Here is a 21,822-nt window from a genome sequence, read left to right as displayed (position 1 = left end):
GTGAACCATAAAATGAATGCGAATTTTATCGCCATTATTAAGGTAGGTTTTAGAGATGTCGTTAGGGAATTCCTGAAGGAGCAAGCGTAGAAAACTTGGCATAGTTTTGGATTGATCTATCGATTTCTTACAGAACAAAATGGGGTGATTTCATCCACCTACGGCTGTATCTGAAACAATTTTTCCGTGACAGGAACACTGCGGTTCCCCACTGATCGATCTCACGTTGGAAATTTTCCACTTTCGGTGAATTCGAATGACAAAAATACAATTATTAGTTATGGTTATATAATTTGCAGGGTGTTTCAGATATAAGATCCTGGATGTGAATTCTTAAGTGATTGTTTTCGTCCTAGGTATCTTTCGAAATTAGGTACCACAAGCAGCAAAATACACTGTTTTATTCAAGTAATAGACTGAACTGGCATCTGTGTGGTATAAAGGATTTTCGAATAAAAGATTTTAATTTTGATATAGCACAAACGAATATATTTCAAGAGACATCAATGGATATTTATTTTATTGTAAAAAGGAAGTAATGGAAAACGATATCAGACATATAACCGCCACGGCTACGATTTCAGAACCATAGGCTCTTTTTTTTTAATTTGCCATGACCAATTCGCACATTTGCGGCTGTATGTCCTCGATAACTTTACGAATTCCAACTTTAAGGTTATTAATTCATTTGAATCAGCACTATGACTTTTTTTTCTATTTTCAACCATTATAACTCGACCGCTCCATAATAATATAACGATAGTGGAACTAGTGGAAGCAGGAACTATAATGAATATAATTATTAATTTTTAAAGGTGGCTATGCATATTTATACTAACTGACAAAAAACCTGCAAAACTCAGAAGGAGCTGTTTAAATTTTTTTTTTTTTTTTTGTAAAACATAGATAGTATAGCAAGGAATAAATGATTGAATTTAGAGGAAAAAATCGTGAAGGTTCTTTCATGTAAACAATTTTTGTTACTTGAATTTTTTAGAAGTTTTTCTAATTTTACAACAAACCAGCTGTTCAAGGAGATTCAAAGTCGGTGTTTAGTTGTTGTTAAGTTTCCTAGAGCACGTGAACGCGGAATTTATCGCCAGCTAAGTGAATTTGAAAGAGGTCGAATTATTGGTCTACGGGAGGCGGGGTTGTCATTTCGAGAAATCGCTAACCATTCGAACAGAAATCCAACTACTGAATTGAGATGTTCAAGCGTGGTTGGATAATGCCCAAAATCGAAGAAGAGTAGGCACCGGACGTCGAAGGGCACAAATGAAGTTCAAGATCGACGTCTAAGACTTATTTCCATTAGAGGCCGATTTGCGACAACTCGATCTTTGGCTGATGAGTGGTTAGGAGAACAAGGCCATCCTGTAACTGTCCGAACGGCTTACCGCCAGATAAGGTCCTTTGGACTGCAGCATTAGCTGTGTTACCTCTGACAACGATTACAGTGGTGCAGGGAACGTCAACATTGGAATGTGGAATGGCATCAGGTCGTCTTTTCTGATGAATCTCGATTCTCCTTGGGTGCACATGATGGTCGAAAAAGGGTTAGACGACGTCGGGGGAAAGACGTCAACCTCAGTTCGATGTTGAGCGTCATATACATCGGACAGTAGGCGTTATGGTAAGGGGTGCTATTGCACATGCAAGTAGGTCACCTTCAGTTTTTATTCGAGGTAACATGACAGCGCTGCTTTACCTTCAATAAATAGTGGAGCCATATGTTCTCCCTTACCTTATCCGGCTGGAGAATCCAATATATCAGCAAGATAATGACCTCATGTTGCCAGAGTCAGTTGAAACTATTGCTATAGTATCTATCTTTTACCAAAAAAATAAAAATTTAAACAGTTTCTTCTGGGTTTTGCAGTTTCTTTGTCAATGAGCCTACATAATTATCCAAATAAATATTTTTCAATTATCTGACAATCCTGCGATGTCACATGGGCGATCGGGTCTCAAGTTAGAATATTATTTTTTAATTCCATAAATCCTTCTGTTCTCGTGTAAAATTTGCGGTGTTTTTATTACATCAAACAGCTGATCGTGACACTTTGTCACGTTTTCGCAGATTCCATTCCACGATATCGACGAATCAATCAAGAATGGGCCAGGCCCATCATTCGACGATGATGAGGTCTCCGAGTCACCTGACCGATATAGTAAAGCTGTCAATAACCCGCTATCTAATAGGGGGGTGTGGTGACTATCCCTTTGTTTGGTGAGCGGAGAATGAAATCAGGTCTTTGCCGGTGTGGAAGCTCATAAAATGTCCCTGAAAGTTGAGGGGTGTCCCATTTGTCGCAATTCCTTAGGCATAAGGGGGAAATTTCTTAGTGGAAGTGGTCCTTTGAACTTTCTTATCCAGTATTAGTCTACAATTTTTTGTGAACTGGTTTATATTCAACAGTTTCAGCCGTTACACTTTGGTAGCTTATCAATACACCTATTGTGTTTGATAAGCTTTGTCGGAAGTATGCATAGATATAGGGAGTGTACGCAATTTATACATGTCCCCAACATGGTTAGATTACGTTGTCGGATTGTGATATATTTTCAAATCCTCAATTTTACTATTTCGTTATGAATGTATATCATATTGAATGGAATATATTTATTTGAGGAATTCCCGATTAAATATGCAAATTTGAATATTTGGAATCCGATATTTTTCCTAATTGTCGAATTTATAATAAGCAGAATATTTATTATTTCTGTATCTACCTGCTGAAATTTAAATATTGGCAGCTTTTGCTCTCCTAGTGTTATCGGTTGTTTCACGTCGTTTGGCGCGCTTAAAGTTTGGTTTTTGAATTTCTGATATATTTAGGTATTTATTCCAATATATTTTGAGTTAAAATGAAACGTTGATTCACTATGGGACATAAGAAGTGCGTTTTTTGAGGGGAAACTCGCGAATTGAGTGTAATATGATATCACTGATATGTTTTCATTTCCGCGCGCTTCATGTCAAATGCGATAGTTCATGTTGAGTACAAAATTTGCTTACTAAAAAAGACATATGCTCCCTCTATCCATGTTTATTATTCTGAGAACGTATGAGGTTTCGACAGAGTACTTATGGAATTTTGGTAGTACTTTGGTATTTCCAATTTATTTAGAGAATGCTCCTAACCTTCAGGAGAGTGGCATAAAATTCAAATTCTAGAAAGGTCATCCTCGAAAAATTGATCTTTTCCTAGTTATATGCAAAAAACAGCCAAAACCTTTTTTTTGTTTTTTTCAAATTTTGGTGGCAAACCTCATCCGAAGTGTACATGGTTTTATAATTGATGTAGTCAAAAGAGTAACATAGTAAAACCTTTATTTGATGCATCAATTTGCGAAATCCAGATCAAGAAGAACACCGATTATCCAAATCCTTCATTTTAAACCATAAAAATTCTCGTAGAAACTGTGTTACCAGTTTCCAGTAAAAAAAAAAAAAAAAAAACAGAAAAGGGCTATGAAATTCGGTAAAGAAGAACAACAAATTTTTGACTGTTATGTAAATGCCTAGAATTTCAGGTATTATTTGAATATTTTCAAAACTACTTATGTATGTTCACTAGTTCATAAATTGCAATGGAGACTCAACTAATTGGAATTCATTGAAATTTGCAAGCAGCCAATGCTCCTTGTCACAAATCGATGAAAACCTTGGTCAAATTTGACTCTGATGAAGAAGTGATTGCCAAGGTTACAACTCTTTTCTAGAGTAAAGACGTTTCTTTCTACAGAACAGAAATTGAAAAGTCAGAAAAGAGTTGGAGTACAAGTATCACTCTTGAAGGTGACTACTAGAAATATTGATGAGTAAAACTGAATTTTTCAAAAAAATGTGTTTTTACTGGTTAGACACGATATTTATTGAGCGAGTTTCTGCTTTATAGTCAGATATAATCTAAAGAAGAATGAAAACATTAGGACGTTCCAACATTTTCTTCTAATTTATTTTCATCCAAATTTTCTCCAATCCCACATCCCCAATTTTTTTTCGTTACGACATCAAATATTCTGAACGTCATCGTCCCAATATTTCAAAGACGTTATTCTGCGGAATATCCCTCCATTCTCTCTCGGAGTCTTCAAGGTTATACGAAATTTCATGAGTGGGTTTTCAATTATTTGTCGAGTCGAGGAGACATGTGCATAGGATATTGATTCGAAAAAGAGGGGTTGCATCAGATCAGTAAAAGTCTCCCCTTTCGCATAGTGCACCCTAAATTGCCAGTGCAGATATTTAGGCTACGTTCTATTCCCTGTTGGGATCCTAAAATGCGGGAATTTCGCCAGACGAGACGACAATAAGGGTTGGAATTTGGAGTGTTTACGTCCATAAAATGAAATTTCCATAAAGGTTCTATTATTTTCTCCATCTCATGAAATATCTGCATTAATTTGGAGGAAATCTAGGTTTTCAGACTATCATTCAACTATTCGAAGTAGGAGGAACGTGTGGAATGAAACCGCTGCAAATCTTGAACATTTTTTTTCCACAAACAGAGTGATCTCCATTGCACGTCAAGAAAACATCAATAGTTTTCGAGAGAAAATATAAATAACCACTTGAAACTATCATTGCCAGTTTGAGATTTGAATGCGTTCAATAATGAGTCGAATTAGCCCAATGGTTTTGGAGTTATAGCCTTCTGATTTTTTTCTGATTAATCGAAAAATACCGATTCCATCGAATAAACGTAGTTAAAATCTGTTGAAGCTTTGTGTCAACTTATTGGACTTGAGTTTCATAAAAAGTAGCTCCATTATCAGAAAGACAAATCAATTCTTTCTCCGATTGACAGCAAATATTGATTTTGCAGACACATATCAATCAGCAAAGTATTACTCTTTATTTCTAGAGGAGTAAGTACTTCTCAGTCGCTATCACTGTCTACCATAGTAAAGCACATTTTTTTGGCAAAATTCGATTTTATTATTCCACATATGTAGTTGCCTTCGAGGCGATACAACGATTATAGCGATCTTTCAACTTTTTTTTTTTTACAATTTTTGTGGTACGACTTGTCTTTCGCTTCAAAAGAGGCCTTAGTTTCGGCGGTTACTTATTCATTGGCGCTAAATTTCTTTCCAGCGAGCATTCTTTTGAGGTCTGAGAACAGAAAAAGTCGCTGGGGGCCAGATCTGGCAAATACGGTGGATGCAGAAGCAATCCGAAGCCCAATTCATGCATTTTTGCCATTGTTTTCATTGATTTGTGACACGGCGCATTGTCTTGAAGAAACAGCACCTTTTTTTCTTCAAATGGGGTCGTTTTTCAATGATTTCATCCTTTAAACGATCCAATAACGCTGTATGATAATCGCTGTTGATGGTCTGGCCCTTTTGGGGGTAATCAATGAATATTCTTCCTTGCGCATCCCAGAATACTGATCCCATAATCTTGCCAGCTGACTGTTGTGTTCTTCTCGCTTTGAATTCGGTTCCTCGTGTGCAGTCCACTCAGCTGACTGTCGATTGGACTCCGGAGTGAAATGATGGAGCCATGTTTCATCCATTGTCACATATAGACGCAAACATTCAGGTTTATTATACTCAAACAGCTTCAAACACTGCTCATTATCATTAACACGTTGTTACGTTTGATCGATTGTGAGCTCGCGAGGCACCCATTTTGTACACAGCTTTCTCAGGTACAAATAATTGTAAATGATTTGATGTACACGTTCAGATGATATCTTCACAATGTCTGCTATCTCGATCAACTTCACTTTATGGTCATTCAAAATAATTTTGTAAACTTTTTGATTTTTTCGTCGGTGACAGCCTCTTTTGGGTGTCCACTGCGTTCGCCACCTTCGGTGCTCATCTCACCATCGTTTACACTTAGCATACCAATCAATGATGGTTGATTTTCCTGGTGCAGAGCTTGGAAGATTTTACTTCAACTGTATTTTTTTCCTTAAAAAAGCAATATTTTATCAGCACACGAAATTCTATTTTTTCTATCTTTTTTCAAATAACAAAAGAAGCTACATTCACAACGCTATATCTCATAAACTAATGGTCGGACTGCTGTCAAATTTTGACACGTATCGTTTGAAGGTTGGTACTAACTAAAAATCATATAGATTTAATACTAGCATCGCCATCTGTGCATCAGACTGGGGACTTTTCAATTGGCCTAATATCTCGAAAACAAAATGTTTTTTTAAATGATCCGAGGAATATGTAATTTTCATTTGTACCCCAATTTAGGAACACCATGAATAAAATACAGCCCTTCTGAACCGACGTCACTGCTCTCCCTAAACATCCATATTCGTCTGAATTGTTGGACTACCCCCGTACATCGCAATAATATTCGTCCTTGTAAATCCGAACAACAAGCCCTAGGAATCTACGTGCAATCCGCAAAATGATTATCTCCGTCCATCAAAACTAATTATGGGATAGAACAACGGACGCACCCCGCGTTTCTTCTGCCCTGTCACGCCAAAATTCCGCGTTAGTAGCATTTTTCGGAAGAGGCCTTTCCTATCTTTCCGTCAGACCGGCACGAATTCTATCCGGTATAAACCACAGGTGTGATTAGATTCTAGATTGAAGCCATTCAATTCCAGAGTGAACTCCACACTCATTACAAAATTGAAAATTAAAAAATGCGAAGCTTATTTCAATGGAATGAATTTGCTCAAATGACGGCAAATCGACCAAGTGCTTATCTATGATAATCTATGTATTTCATATAATTGAAATATTCAGTGGCCCCCAAGGTCTTCGGATTTAACACCGTTAGATTTTTCCTTTGGTCACATTCAAAGAATATTTATCAATTTGAAAATGTGGAAAAAATCGAAAAATGTCAAATCCGGAGATCTTGGGGAATATTTTAATTATCTTAGGTTCACAGATTATTATAGATAAGCACTTGGTTGATTTGCCGTGCGATACTGAAAGTTATTTTATTTGTTATGGTTTATATTTAAAGTACACACGTTTGTATTATAACTTCAAAACTAATGGCAATGAAAATAAATAATTACATCAATGGATTCTATTTAAAAAATTTCCTGTAGGATGTTTTTGATTGATGTTGATAGCACCAATAATAAAGAAGTAATGAAAATTTTTCATTTCACGCCTATTTCCAATTTTCTCTTATAGCTTGAGAACAGTTGAATTAATGAGGTTGAGGTTCTCACCAAATTAATTCTCTCAAAAATCGAGCCCGAAAATGTGCCATTCATTTGTTTATCTACCTCAAAGGGATTCTGAGATCCCCTCACTAGAAAACAAATTTGGGACACCTGATATACTACTTTTCTCACTAGGTACTTTAGTACAGAATACAGATTCATTTTGATTCTGTTCGGAAATGGCTTGATCGATTCTTTCAATATTTGGAATAAATCTTGGTATTGAAGTTTAGAATAACCTCACGAAATTTTTTCACCAATAAATTAATAGTTTTTTTATATCACTTTGAAATTCGAAAGGTTTATCAATCGTATCTTGATTATTTGAACCATGAATTACAAAATTTCTGAAAATTTATATTGTAATGGGAAAAAAAGGCATTCAGAGTTTATAAATAAAATGATACGTTCTTGTAAATCGTGTTTTAGAAAAATTGGTAATTCCATGACGATGGAAAAATTTTGAAATTCATCATTGAAATAATTGAGATACGATTAAAAACTTTTTCAATTTCCAAAATGATATAAAACAAAAATTATATTTTTTTGTGAAAAAACAACTGCTATACGAAAGAATTTGAAAATTTGAAGAAAATTGGAAGAATCGAACAAGTGATTTCTGCACAGGAATACGGGATCAAAATGAATCTGCACTGAAGAATCTAGTGGAAGAGGTTGCGTACCACCTTAAAGAACATTTATCAATTTGAAAGTGTTGAAATGTTGAAAAAATTCACAGATTATTATAGATAAGCACTTGGTTGATTTGTCGTATGAAACTGAAACTTTTGAGGATTTTTATATCGATATGCGGATTTTAGTTTCTTTGTTTGTCGAAAAAAAAGCTCAAATAAGCAACTGCTAAAGTTCCGAAGATTTCATCGAATTTGAACCATCCTGCATACAACAATGAAATTTATTCAATTTTCCTTGATGTAATTTATTATATTTCAAGTCTGATCCAAAGTAATACAACGTAAATGTTATCACCTTACGTAGGTGTTTGAACAGTCGAGTCACGAAAGCATCCAGCACTCATTAGTCGAATGAATTCGGAAATAAAAAGGAAGTAGTTACCTACAACATAAAATATTCTTTTTGTGTTGTTTCCTTTTCAGCGGAGGTTTTCGAACTCTGTTCGAACAATTTGAATAACATTGTTAAGGCGGTATCGTTTATGGTCACTAATTGTAAGGTAATTGTAGGTAAGACTGTTTTGAGTTTTTATTCTTTTAGTTATTCTTTATTCAATGAGAAATTTAACAAATCCGAGACTGCTATCAGCTTTTTATACAGTTTTGGCAATGATACGTATTAAAATAGTAGATATCTGAAGTGCAGAACACATCAGGTGAAATCTCATTAGTTAAATAAAGATAGATTGATACAGTTATTTGAATAATTCCCTTCGAGGTGAGGGAGGTACACGTAAGCTTGACCGAAATGATTCTGTCTAGATCAGAGGCAGAAGATTGTTATGTATGTCATAATAATTTTAATTTATTGTATTATCAGAATAATGCATACCTAATAAATACACGATATATTCTATTTGAAATTGAAATATTCAATAGGTTATAGACCCAGTAACGATACTATTGTGAACAAATATAAAATTGGCAGAAAAAATTGTAAATTACTTTGGCAAACTTAACAGCGAGAATTTTTTGGTATGGAGCTTCAAGCTCAAGTTGCTTCTCACTGTTGAGATGTCATCCATTGCCCGCAGAAGATAATCAACTTCATAAAGTCAGCAAAAACTGGCAAGGATGCCTGTGAAAATCTTCGGAACCATCACCAACAATCGACCGACTCTTTCCAATAAGGTATTTTTAATGAGAAAGATATGCCGCATGCAGTTAGCAGAAGGTGGCAGTATGGAAGAGCATATTGCTCAAATGAAAATTGAAAGCATTGGGAGGAACTGTTAACTGATAAATGGATCGTCGCTTTTTTGTTGAATAGTTTGTTGAATATGATACTTTGATGACTGCTCTAGACACCAGAAGAGACCACGACCTAACTACCCTAATTTTTTAGAGCGAAATTAATTAACGAACGGTCAAGAAAAAGAATTAAACATGAAGACTCGCATGAAGACAAAGAACTAGCATTGAAAATTTCCTATCATTCTGGATACAAAATATCATTGCACGTTGTGATTTTTTCCGTAAAAATGGTCATCTCAAGAAGCATTGTTGGAAATACCAAAAATGGTAAACCTCTTCAAATAATCCACTCAAAAAAATCTACACGAAATTTTTTGTCTGTAAGTTGGAAAAACTTACGTCTTTCGAACTCACGCGGAGTTTGTGTGAGTAGAGAACATGGTCGACCCATATCATGCATTAAAAAGTTGTAAAAGGTTTCAATATCGAATCCAGGGGGTATCCCAGGAGGGTATTAACCCCCCGGAGTGAAAAAAGGTGAAAATTATAGTCTTGAAATGAAATTCTGGTGTTTCGGCTTCAAGAATTGCCAGAAATACATATGAGATTGAAATTACCTACAACTGAGAATAAGCATTATGTCATTGTAAATGTTCAGACAGGACAAATAGGACAATTTAACGTCTGATGCACCTACAAGTAGTATTAAAAATGGTTCGCCCCATTTTCTACCTAGGGTAAAAAAAAATCGAAAATCTTGTGCACGTGTGTCCAAATGCCACTAAACCCTAGAAAGTGGCTCACCTTTCGAGGCCAATATGAGAATTAGAGCGTAACATCTGAATGTTCATTCGCTTTACGATTCAGACACTCTAGATTTAAACACCCCCTCGAGCACACATTTTATTCATCCCTTCATTTGGGCCTTGGGGAGAACGAACATGGAAATGTACAAGTGGACTTATGGGGATTTTTTTCACTCCTTTTCTTTATATTCAGCTCTACACATGTTTCCTTCTTTTTTGATATATGGCAACAAACACGGTATTAAGTAATTAGTTTAATACATGCATTTTCAGACTTGTTCATACTGAAAATCCAAAGAGAGGTTAAGTTAGGTTAGGGGAATTTTTACAATGATAGATGTGTGTGAATATCAATTTGAAAATCTAGTAAATAGTATTGTATTGATGAGTTTTTTCTTCATTCAAACAAACAAATATTAGGTGAACAACTTTGCTTCCGCTTTTTTGCAAAAATGGCAGTAGGGGTAAGTGGTAGTCGAAATAAATAGATCGTAGATGTCATACAATGAGCTTAGGTATTTGTAAACATAACACCATCGAAATATTAGTCGTTTTATGTCTGCATCATAAAGTTATTCTCGATTAAACATGTCAGCTTATGAGTCAATTTCTCGTCATTGGCGGGAGGTTTCAATTTTGTGCTTTAATATGAAGAAATCTGCGGTTGAGGCTCATCGAATGCACTCAAATACCTATGGCGAGGCCGCTATCAGAGAAAAAACTTGCCGAGAGGAGTTTCAACGTTTCAAAAACGGTGATTTCGACGTCGAAGACTAGCATGGCGGTGGAAGAGAGAAGGGTTTTCGAAGATGCAGAATTGGAGGCATTACTTGATCAAGACTCGTGTCAAATGCAACAAGAATTGGCAGGATCATTGGGAGTGATGCAACAAGCCATTTCAAAACGCCTGAAATTAATGGGAATGATTTAGAAACAAGGAAATTGGGTGCCGTACGAGTTGAAACCGAGAGATAGTGTACGGCGTTTTTTTGCTTGTGAACAGCTGTTTGCTGTTGGAAAAATTAAAATGCGAAGTCCCCACCCGCCGAATTCTCCAGACGTTTCCCCCTCGGACTATCACTTGTTTCGATCAATAGCATAGGACTGACAATCGGATCAATTCGTAGATAGCTTCAGAAGATGACCAGTTTCATCAACTCGGGATTAGTACGCTGCATGGAAGATGGGAGAAAGTAGTGATAGCCAGTGATGGACATTACTTTGAATCATAAATGTATAATCAGTTTTTTACAATAAAGCCTGGAAATTCGGGAAAAAACGGCGGAATCAATGTTGTACGCCTATGTATTTGTATGTATATCTACAGGGTTCTCCAAGATTGGAGGTAGCATGTATGATTTTATGAAAAAAAGTCCTATAAAAATGGGCCCGCAAACGCTTTGTTCGCAAGATACAGGGTGTTTCTAGTGATTCTACTTTTGATGAATATAAGAGTTTACAGAAACTCTAAGTACCAAAATTAATAATTAATTTATTCTTCACAGCCTACTAACTGAATTTTTATGATAATTTGCAGGTTCCGAGAGAGAATTGTTTTGAATTTTCATATTGAAATCGGTAGTAGAATAGTAGATACAACAAAACTACCACCAACCAACCAAAAAGCTGAAAAAATCGAACACCCTGCATATCAAAAACAAAGCGTTTGAGAATCTATGTTTATAGGAATTTTTCTTAAAATTATCCGAGGAAACTCTCATTTTTATTTGTATTTTCAATTGAGGAACAACCTGTATATCTTATATTCAATATTATCTATGGGCACATCAATTAATCATGAGAATTCAATAAAATATATTGTTTTATTTCATTAAACGGAAGAAAATAAGTGTTTGTAGGAGGATCAAATGATGGATTGGCTGGATGTCTGGTATGATACATAATCCCAACTAACAATCCAAACAAACTGAGAGATAGGCTAACGGTAATTAAATTCATCTCAGAAGAATGTTTAAATTCGATAACACTCGGAAATATCTAAGGAACTGGTCGCTTTGTTTATTGATTCATTCGATTCAATAACAACCAAAGAGTAATCGAAGTAACTAACTTAGTCAGATCTATTTCTGGAAGAGATTGGAGCATACTGTACAAAAAGGAGTATCGAATTCAATTATTTGAAATGAGTAATGTAATAGAATAATATAATAATTCCATTATTAGCATTCAAGTTATCTCAATAAGTGTGTATAAATAATAATTATTCATACATTCCTGAACCAAATGGTTTACTCCCCAAAAAAAAAGAAGTTTTATCACGATACAAAATCAAGAAAATTTTGAATTGTTCTGTACCCATATGTAACAAGTTGTCAATAAGTCTCGGGCCCAGTGCCACACCATTTTTTTTTCTTGTTAGAACCGTGCTTTATAAGAGATGCGTGTTAATATTTAGAGTCAAGTCTGGATCGATATATTGGGGGTTAAGTGAAAAATGGATCAAAACAAGTTTCGTGTATTGATAAAATAGTGTTTTTGTTAGGAAAAACAATGTGCGAGCGAATAAGTGGCTCGATAAATGTTATTCAGACTCTGCTTTATCGACAATAATAGTTGAAACTGTTGAAAGGTGGTCCACGGAAAAGAATTTGGCTCTAATGGTGAAGTGTTTGCCGAGGTTGAAACCTATTTCGAAAGCAAAGGAAAATAATTATTACTAAAAAAGAAATATTGAAAAGTTATATGATCGTTGAAGTATTATTAGTATACTCTTAAAGTCAAAAATGTTGACGAATTTGAAAAAAAATGTGTTTTTTTTCTTTTTTAACCTGGGACTTATTGATTGAAGTGTTATATAGGTTAAAGGTAGTACTAATATCAATATACACTGTTCAATTTCGAAACAACAGGTGTAAATCATATCATATCGAATAATATTTATGGTAGCAGTTCATTTACATTCAATGCTTGAATGAGTTTATTATTAACTTAGGTTCGGGTATAATCCTACAGTCTAGGCAATGTTACCACTGTTATCAGTGAATAGATAAGGAATTTGACATGCATAAACTATTAAATCATATGAGCAAGTAGGTGTTTTTTTAGGTGATGCCCAATTGAAGCCATGACATCACCGATGTGTCAGTATAATGAATAATGACAATGGTGTTTCATTGGGTAAAATTTGAACTATACTAATGAAGTTTTGAATGTATATTTTATAATTTTGTTCAACCTCATAAGATATTTGAAATTATTTAAAAAAGCAGTTAACAAAACAAAAAGGTTAAAAGATACTTCATTGGTGTGCATCGCTACAATAATGCATAAGTGTATTTTACAAGTATCAATATCAGCATAATTAAAATGCATCGACAATCGAAAACAAACCTATCAGTATATAAATAGTTATTTATAATGCAAGCGCAGAAGGCGTTGAAATTTATCCACGAGTTCAAAATTCGAAAACGAGTTACGAAGTGGCGAGTTTTCGAACGAGTGATAAAATGAGCCTTCGGTACGTGTATCTATAATAAATTATTTTCTCTAATTCTACTTTTTATCAAAATTAATGGAATATTCCCACAAATATAGTTCAAAGATTTTTGGATTTGTTGGCAGAACTGTTTTCTGTATAAAAATTTGAAAAATAAAAGATGAAACTGTGACAAGAGAATTCCGAGTACCAACATATAATAATAAAATATAATCATGAAACGTGAATGGAACTGAGATATTTCCGTACGATGTCATTCTACAACGTAACAGGCCAATGGAAGAATCAACAGATTTGGTACAGAAAGAATCAGAGAATATTAAATTTCTAAATAAATCATTGGAACAACACATGTTCGAAATTTCAAGTTTCTTCGAAACATCTTGTTTTATTTAGTTCCTTGATTTTTAACTATTGAGTACATGAATTGAGATATTATGTTTTGATAATGAATGAGGTTTAAAATCCGATTTTTTAACCACAATCCAAGTTTTAGTTATCGATAAAACGATTTTTTTTCTGTTCACATTAGGGATCCTACGAATTTCAACATCCCGTATTCGACTTTGCCGATAACTAATTTTAAGTGGAATAATAATGTGAAAGGCCCACGCAACACATCAAATATAACCATGAGATCTGTGTTAAAGGGAGATATTCTCGCACGATTTTGTTCTACAAAGTATGGCAGAATGAATAGATTTTCCACACACTTAGAAGAACATTTTTTTTTCAATTTGGAAGAATTCATATGAATTTTATATGATAGATATTTATCAACACATTGAAGACAACATGAACTAACAAATGTCCCTAAATTTTATTCATTCAACCTTTTTTTACATATCAAATTTGTACTCCCCTCCCAACTAATTAAAATTTTCAATTTAATTTGTTCAATTGCGAAAGGCAGCGAGTGAAGTTCTGCTTATAGGTCATATAATGAACATAAATGTTAAAATCACCTTGAGGTGCATTTACTTAGAATCACAATAGATAATCTTTTACATTTAACTTTGGAATAACGAAGCAAATGCATTGCTGCGTGAGGTCATCAACGGAATTATCAATGGAAACCGAATATACCGCGTATTTCCGAACACTTTCACCCAGAAATACACATTTGACATTGGCGCCCTCATATTGACCTGACTCACGAATTAGACCAGTTTGTATGATGGATGCGTCTTGATAAAGGTCAGCAAAGTCCGATATAAGAGTAGATCCTGCAAAGTTACGTCATCTTACACTCTTACAGGAAACCTAAAAAGCAGTGGCGTGTTTATCGCCACTAAGGGCCGGTATCATAAAGGATGGTTGACCGTCGGTTGAGTTCAACCGAGAGTCAACGAATAAATATGATGATATTATTAAGGCATATAGAATTATCGTTTTTTTTTTTTATTTTTCTTTGTATGTATGTTCGGACTAGTAAATCTAGGAGAAAAAAGAATTGAAAGAGCAGTGTAGCCAACCGAAATGAATTCGGCCCCAACCGATGGTTGCACAACCGATACCAAAAATATCTTTATAATTCCTACCCTAAAGAAAGAAAGGAAGATCAGCTTTCCCCGACAAAACCGAAAAGAACAAATCTATTTGGTTTGAACGAACGCAATGATAATCACTCATCAGTAGTTATACCACAAGTGATTGAATTTTGGCAATAAGTCTGTCGATTTGTTTCATAACGAAACTGAGTTGCTTGCAAACACCTGTTTCAACGAGTGGAATTTTATTCGACTGTTTCACAAGTGATAGATAAAAATATCTGAAAATCGGCAGAATTACTTATGAAGGGATATCCAATTAGAATATCGATCAAATTTCTATTCCAATATAATGTTTGGACCTTGCCATGATTATTTGTAATCATCAACATCATTCGAATGTCCTCTGCGGGATCTCTTACAGGACTCCAACCTGTGAGGTAATTTTCGATGACTCGCCGGTACATTTCAAGCAAGAACTTGACGCATGTCAATATCGTCAATAGTCTGAGGATTATCGGCATAAACACAACCTTCGTATAATACCACTAAAAAAATCCAAAGGTGATAAATCACAAGATCTTGGCGGCCAATTCACATCGCCGAAACGAGAAATTACGCGTCTTGGCTTGTTGTACCATCTTGCTTGAACTACATCTCTTCTAATTCCGTATCATTAATTTCAGGCCAAAAAAATAGGTAGACATTTGGCTATAGCGATAAAATTAGACGGTTTGAGTGACACCTTCTTCATTTTCAAAGAAATACGGGCCAATCGGTGCACCATACCAAATTGCAAAGACCTGAAGTAAGGATTTTCACTGCCTCATATGCAAGTGAAAAATGTGCTTCGATGCGAAAAATCCTCATCCAAGAAGTTGTTGTTCAAGCACCTTATCGGCATATCTTCTAAATTCCATGGTCAGATGGCTTTAGTCCTTGAGTCATCTGAACCTTATAAGGATGAAGATGCAAATCCAGATGCAAAATACGCCTTAGCGTGCCGTAAGAGAGGCCCAAATGTTGGGAGCGCCGAGGAATGGATAAATTTGGCTGTTCTTCAACGCGTTCAATTACAGCAGCAATATTTTTGGTCAAGCGGGCATTTCGATTATGGATGTATGAATGTATGGGCCTTAAGACATCAGTAACATATTCAGTCTCTTCAAATTGTTTCACTGTCTTATCAATTGTACACTAATATTATGTCGACAATAATGATCTGCCCATAATGCACAAAACTTACTACAGAATCATAATTTTTCATATTTGAACTTTTGTATTTTAACGAAAACAATGAAACTTAGAAGTTAAGTAGATGTGATTAATTTTGTTGCGAAATTTTAAGGGAATAAGTTGGAGCATCTTCCCTAGTACCCAAGATCTAGACACGCCACTGCTGAAAAGTAACTCTCAACGGAACGGTTCCAAAAGAATGGTTCAGTGTTCTCATAATTTGGTCGATCTATTAACCGTGATGATGTCATAACAAAGTCACTGATAGCAAAATCATTTGGATTGAAATTTATTACGTGAGGTAAACATCCTTGAGGAGTAGGATTATTCTTCCGTTTTTGCACATGCAGAGAACAGTGTCGCAACAACAGGTTTGCAAAGTAACTATAATATGTGGGAAAGTTTGTGAAACCTTAATTAAATATGTAATATTAAAAAAATACTCACTTATCGCTAAAATACATGGTAAGAGTATTCGAAATATTCCAAAGCAGAGGAAGTAATTTGCCATCTTTGGTTAAGTCTGTAAGAAGAAAGTAGGTATATTAGTAGCTATTCATAAAAACAATTCCTAGAGAATCTAAATTAAATGATAGTTGTTTTATTCCACTTTTTAATTAAATAAATAACAATTGTGTTGCTACATATCTAGTAGCTTCTTCAGATTCTACATTTTACATAATAAAAAAGGTAAAATTTAAAGAATCTACAGAGCAGAGGAATATGAAACTCATATAAATTAAAAAAAAGAAATAAATATTAATTTCGATTCGAATGATTTTGATCAACAAGTAAAGTCAATCCAAAATTTCAAGAGCAATTTAAATCAACAAAATCGAACTGAAGAAAATCAAAGATTGATTCATTGAAGATCGATATAAAATTTAAATAAATCTGTTCATGATAACGTGCGATATGAGTGAAATACGCCATAAAATTTGAAACAATAATTATTATTTTTTATCGATAGTCAATGAACTAATCTCTAATGGTATTGATTAAATTCATATCGAACCATGTATCAGACATTGGGAATAATTTATTATTATAACGTTACGAATGGTTTGATTGCATTCTCATACACACATGATTAACATTAACTTGCAAAAGGTAGTCGGGTTGCAAAGAGCTTATCAAGTACCTACTCTAAACCAGGAATAATCACTCTCAAAATAGAAATATAATTTTGGAAAAAGCTGTTCTATCCACCATTTATACTATTCTCAGAGAGAATGGCTGAGAGAATCTTTGATATCGGGTGTCCCAAATTCGTTGTTCCATCTGTTTTCAAGCTATAAGAGAAAATTGGAAAATGGCGTGAAATTAAAAGTTCTCATAAATTCTTTATTACTGGTGCTATAAAGATGAAACAAAACATTCTAGAGACATTTTTTTAAGTAGAATTCATTGGTATTATAATTTGTTTTCAAGTGCAATTAGTTTTGAAGTTATAATACAAACCCGGCAAATCAACTAAGTGCCCATCCATGATAATAAGTAGATATATGAACTTCAGATGATTAAAATATTCTGTGGCCTCCAAGGTCTCCTGATTTAACGACGTAGAATTTTTCGACATTTTTAAATTGATGAATTTTGTTCTTCAAATATGGCTAAAGGTAAAAATCTAACGGTGTTTTGAACCTACAGATCTTGGTTGCCGCTAAATAATTTAATTATCTGAAGTTCACAGATTGTCATGGATATAGGCCCGTGGATAGGCACTTGGCGAGGCACTTGGTTGATGTGTGACACTGAAATTTTTGATAATTTTTATAGTTTGATAAGAAATTGATATAACATGTTATATACTTATGAGAAGGGAAGAGAAGCAATTTTATTTCTTATAAAAATTCTTGTGATTTTCATATAAAAAACACAAGTTTGAATTACCTATAACTTCAAAACTAATTGCAATCAAAGATAAATGATTACACCAATGGATTCTACTGAAGAAGTGCCTGTAGAATGTGTTTGTTTCAGTAATAAAGATGTTATGAAAATTTTTCCTTTCACGCCATTTTCCAATTTCCTCTTATAGCTACAAAACAGTTGAATTTACGAGGTTGTGGTTTTCACAGAATCAATTCTCTCAAAAATTGAGCTCGTAAAAGTGACATTCATTTTTTCTAGCTCAAAGGGATCTGATAAAATTTCGGAAATTATATTTTGCTTACCCAGAAAAAGCTATTCATTTTTCATTCACAGGTGAAATGAGAAGATGAAAAATATTAAGGGTAACATTTTTCTGCTGTTACGCACCGCTAAAAATAACTCGGTGTTTACTAATAAACAGTGATATCAGCTAATGCCTTGTTCGATGGGTAGAAACCTGTTATTAATGTCATTTTGTACCCTTAAATTACAGTAGGTTGGGCTCACCACACATCATACTTTCTCCAATTTGCATGTGGAACAATTTGGCTAATGTTGACTCTCTTAAAAATGTCTTTTGCACATGCGAGCACGTAAAGCTCAATATAAAAATACAATTCCAGTTATAAAATAATATAAAACTTATCAGTTCTTCTACTCGAACTGAGGAATTGAATATAAAATGTATCGTAAAACTTGTCAGTTGACTGACAATGAATTTCATAGATTTTCCTTTTTATAAGTCATTTTGGAGAACGCAATAAGTTTTCTGTGTTATTGAATATGTATTTATTGTTTTTATTCCATCTTTTCTAGGCTTCTATGAGACCTCTCAGTAGAGCTTGTAATAGATTATGAAGAGCAGCATTTAATTTTGTTTAACGTGTCTAAATATTTCGAATCATCTCAAATTTTTTCAGACTCAATAGGTATAATGTTGTTTGATTACCTGTTTTTCATCTTGATTCTTCAATTGATTTTTCACTGTGTATTATTTTTTGACATTCCTTATGTCATTTTTACTCAGTAGGTTATGCCATGAAAATCGAAAAAATACAAAAAAGTTGTTTTATCGAAATCTGTACTCATTTGTGAATACTGAGAGAAATTTAAGCAAAATTCATTGACGACATTATTCAGTTAATCGAGTCACTATTAGTGGTTTCATTTTGACAATAAAAAACAAATGAGTATATTTTAATAGAAAAAATAAATAGTTATTTTATTGTAGAGCGTAGAGTACCTATGGCATTAACGATGGAAAACGATATCAGCCAAATGGCCACCATACGGCAACGGTTGAAGTACCATATCCTTTTCATCAAATTTTCTATGTAATTTGCACAATTACGGCTGTATGCCCTCGATAACTTCACGAATTCCATCTTTAAGGTCTTGAATCGATTGTGGATCATTGGCATAGATCTTATCTTTCACGTGGCCGCAAATAAAAGAGTCTAAAGGAGTTAAATCACAAGATCTCGGTGGCCAATTGTGATCACCCCTTTTTTGCAAAATTGCGATTGTTTCGTTGCTTGTGTGTCACGTAGCATCGTTTAGTTGAAAATAAACGTCGTCCACGTCAATATTTTCCAATTCCGGTCATAAAAATCATTAACCATAGTCTTATTCCCAACATAGACGAGGAATCGACAAACCTGGCTTTTCATCAACACTAGTGACTACAGCAGTAATATTTTCAGTTGTTCTTGAACGACGCACACGATTTCGATTCTTCACTCCACTAACTTGTTCCAACAGTTCATATTTTTCACTAGTTTCACTATTGCCGGTCGAAAAGGTGCTTCACAACAACTCAAAAGTGCTTAAATTCTACGAACTGTGAATGAAACATTTTTAGTGAATTTCAACAAATTTAATGCGTTGTTAAAGCATGTATCGTTCCAGCGTTGTAGAAGCGTTGTTTTTGCTTGTCAAATGTCAAAAGTGACAGCTGTCCAGATACCAAGTCTATTTGAAAACCTTATAGACAAATTTGAAAGTGAAAAATGCATAACTCATAAACTGCAAGTAACATTGCATATGCGGAAATAATAAACCACATCTTGTGATGGTGCATCATATGACGTTCAAACAAATATTAGGTTATTTCCAACGCAAAACATTTGGAATTTTTCTAAGAGAATGTTTTCCAACGCTTCGTTGTGGTTTTATAATTCACTTTCATATTGCAATACTATTTTGAATTTTAATGGATGATCAAATAAATAAGTACAATAAAGATTCAAAGATTGAATTGAGTTGATTTGAAAATTCGGGTAGAGCTTTCTTCGGTTTATACCAAATTGGCATTTGAAAAGCAAATCTCGAAAAAGCCGATCAACAAGTTTTGAAGGCTAAAATTCAAAGAATCAAATATTTAAAAATTCTTGAAAACCCGACTAAATTCAATCATTAAATTGAAAGTAAGTATTGTTAAGGCTATATTCAAGAAAATGTTTCACCTAAAATACATTTTTGAAAATTCCAAAATAAAAAATACCTAATTTTGTTTCTTTATGATTTTTCCAATAGTAGAAGTTATATATTCTTTGATAATTGATATAAGTAATAATGAACGATGATTGAAATTTCGCATTGTTTTCTCAATTATAAAAACTATGAGCTGCAGAAAACTTATTTCCATACGGAAGGAAAATGCGTAGGAAAATTGAGAATTTCCTTTTCACGTGTTTTGCACCATAAACATTGACTTAACCTTAGACTATATCGAAATGTTCTTATCATAACAACTTCACCTACAATTCTAAACAATTCACCGGCGATTCTGACAGATTTTAGTTTGTGTATCAAGTTGTTTGTTAGTTCAACCTGTTGGGATAACCTCAAAAATAACCGTACCTTGACTTCGATAATTTAACAATCAATTATCACCCATCCTATCCGATCACATCACCATACACAGCATCTCCCACACGTTTTAGAACCCAGATCTGCAGATTTGGTCCTGTTTTTGTCGCACATTCGCGCTGAAGTCCGCGAGCGATCGCGTACAAACTGACAACCGCGACAAATCTCAGTAGACTATTTTTTTTCACGAATACCTTTACGTCCTGCCCGACTAGGAAGGATGAAACCTGAACATGTGGACGTTTCGGACGTTTTACGCATGCTAAGCACCGTTCCTAGTCCTGTCCTTTTTCTATGCGCGCCACTCGGATTTTCTGTCTTTTTTCCGACAATAATTGTGCCGTGATTGCCCGTGATAGTCTTTGGTTGTTCATTCAATACTTGGAGATGAGGACCAGGTTGCCAAACAAAAGGATATCATTATTATTTTATATAAAGAAAAGGTCCTGAAAATTTAAATATTTTGGAGGGCAACCCTTAGAACCCATTAAAAGATTTGACATGCTTTCAATTCATTTTGAAGGATTCAATGTGTGAGAGTATAATAAATATCGTAGTTTTGGCTGAATGAAATTGTACTCATAAATGAAAAATCATTAACAGCTGTTGTGAATTGTTATGAATAATATTGTTCTTTATTTCTCGATTTGAACGAATGCTATGCTTAATGGTGTATGCGCCAATTCAATATCAGTCAGTAGGCTTGAATTTGCTCATGAATGAACTAGACAAACTTTGCTTGTCCAATTGTGAGGAAAATGTGAGAGTTTGAATAATATATACTACTTACTTTTCTTCAAAACAGTGTAACTGGATTTTAGTGACCATTTTGCAATTCTCGTTTCAGAGTGATGAAACATATTCGAGCCGACAGAACCAATAAGTTGTTTTTCCGGCGATAAAATTTTGACATTTCCCAAATTCAAGTTGCACTTGGTCCTAGAGAAAAGGAAATAGTGAAAGCGAAATAGTTTTTGGTCAGTGTGAAATACATAATGGTTTAATTTCTCTTTCAATGAGGGTAATAGG

The 21,822-nt window shown here is 34.3% G+C and overlaps 1 protein-coding gene across 15 annotated transcripts in view; it reads right to left on the bottom strand.

The window, feature by feature from the left end:
- The window catches only part of LOC123678182 (piezo-type mechanosensitive ion channel component), a 62,614-nt gene extending 41,604 nt beyond the window's left edge, over positions 1 to 21,010 (bottom strand). For 8 of the 15 annotated variants that reach the window (XM_045615052.1, XM_045615058.1, XM_045615063.1 and 5 more), the window contains exons 1-2: positions 20,785 to 21,010; positions 16,495 to 16,570 (exon numbers count right to left, since the gene is read on the bottom strand). In XM_045615052.1, the coding sequence (XP_045471008.1) occupies positions 16,495 to 16,558 (64 nt within the window). In that variant the 5' untranslated portion in view covers positions 16,559 to 16,570; positions 20,785 to 21,010. Of the gene's footprint in view, positions 1 to 16,494; positions 16,571 to 18,224; positions 18,349 to 18,429; positions 18,580 to 20,784 lie in introns of those variants that run through there. The other 7 variants (XM_045615062.1, XM_045615066.1, XM_045615065.1 and 4 more) reach the window with 4 other exon arrangements.
- Between the last annotated feature and the right edge of the window lie 812 nt (positions 21,011 to 21,822).

The sequence above is a fragment of the Harmonia axyridis genome, chromosome 4, assembly GCF_914767665.1.
Source record: "Harmonia axyridis chromosome 4, icHarAxyr1.1, whole genome shotgun sequence".
In the NCBI taxonomy this organism is placed as follows: Eukaryota; Metazoa; Arthropoda; class Insecta; order Coleoptera; family Coccinellidae; genus Harmonia; species Harmonia axyridis.
The sequence above is the reverse complement of the archived record's forward strand: the minus strand, read 5'-3'. Positions and strand labels throughout refer to the sequence as shown.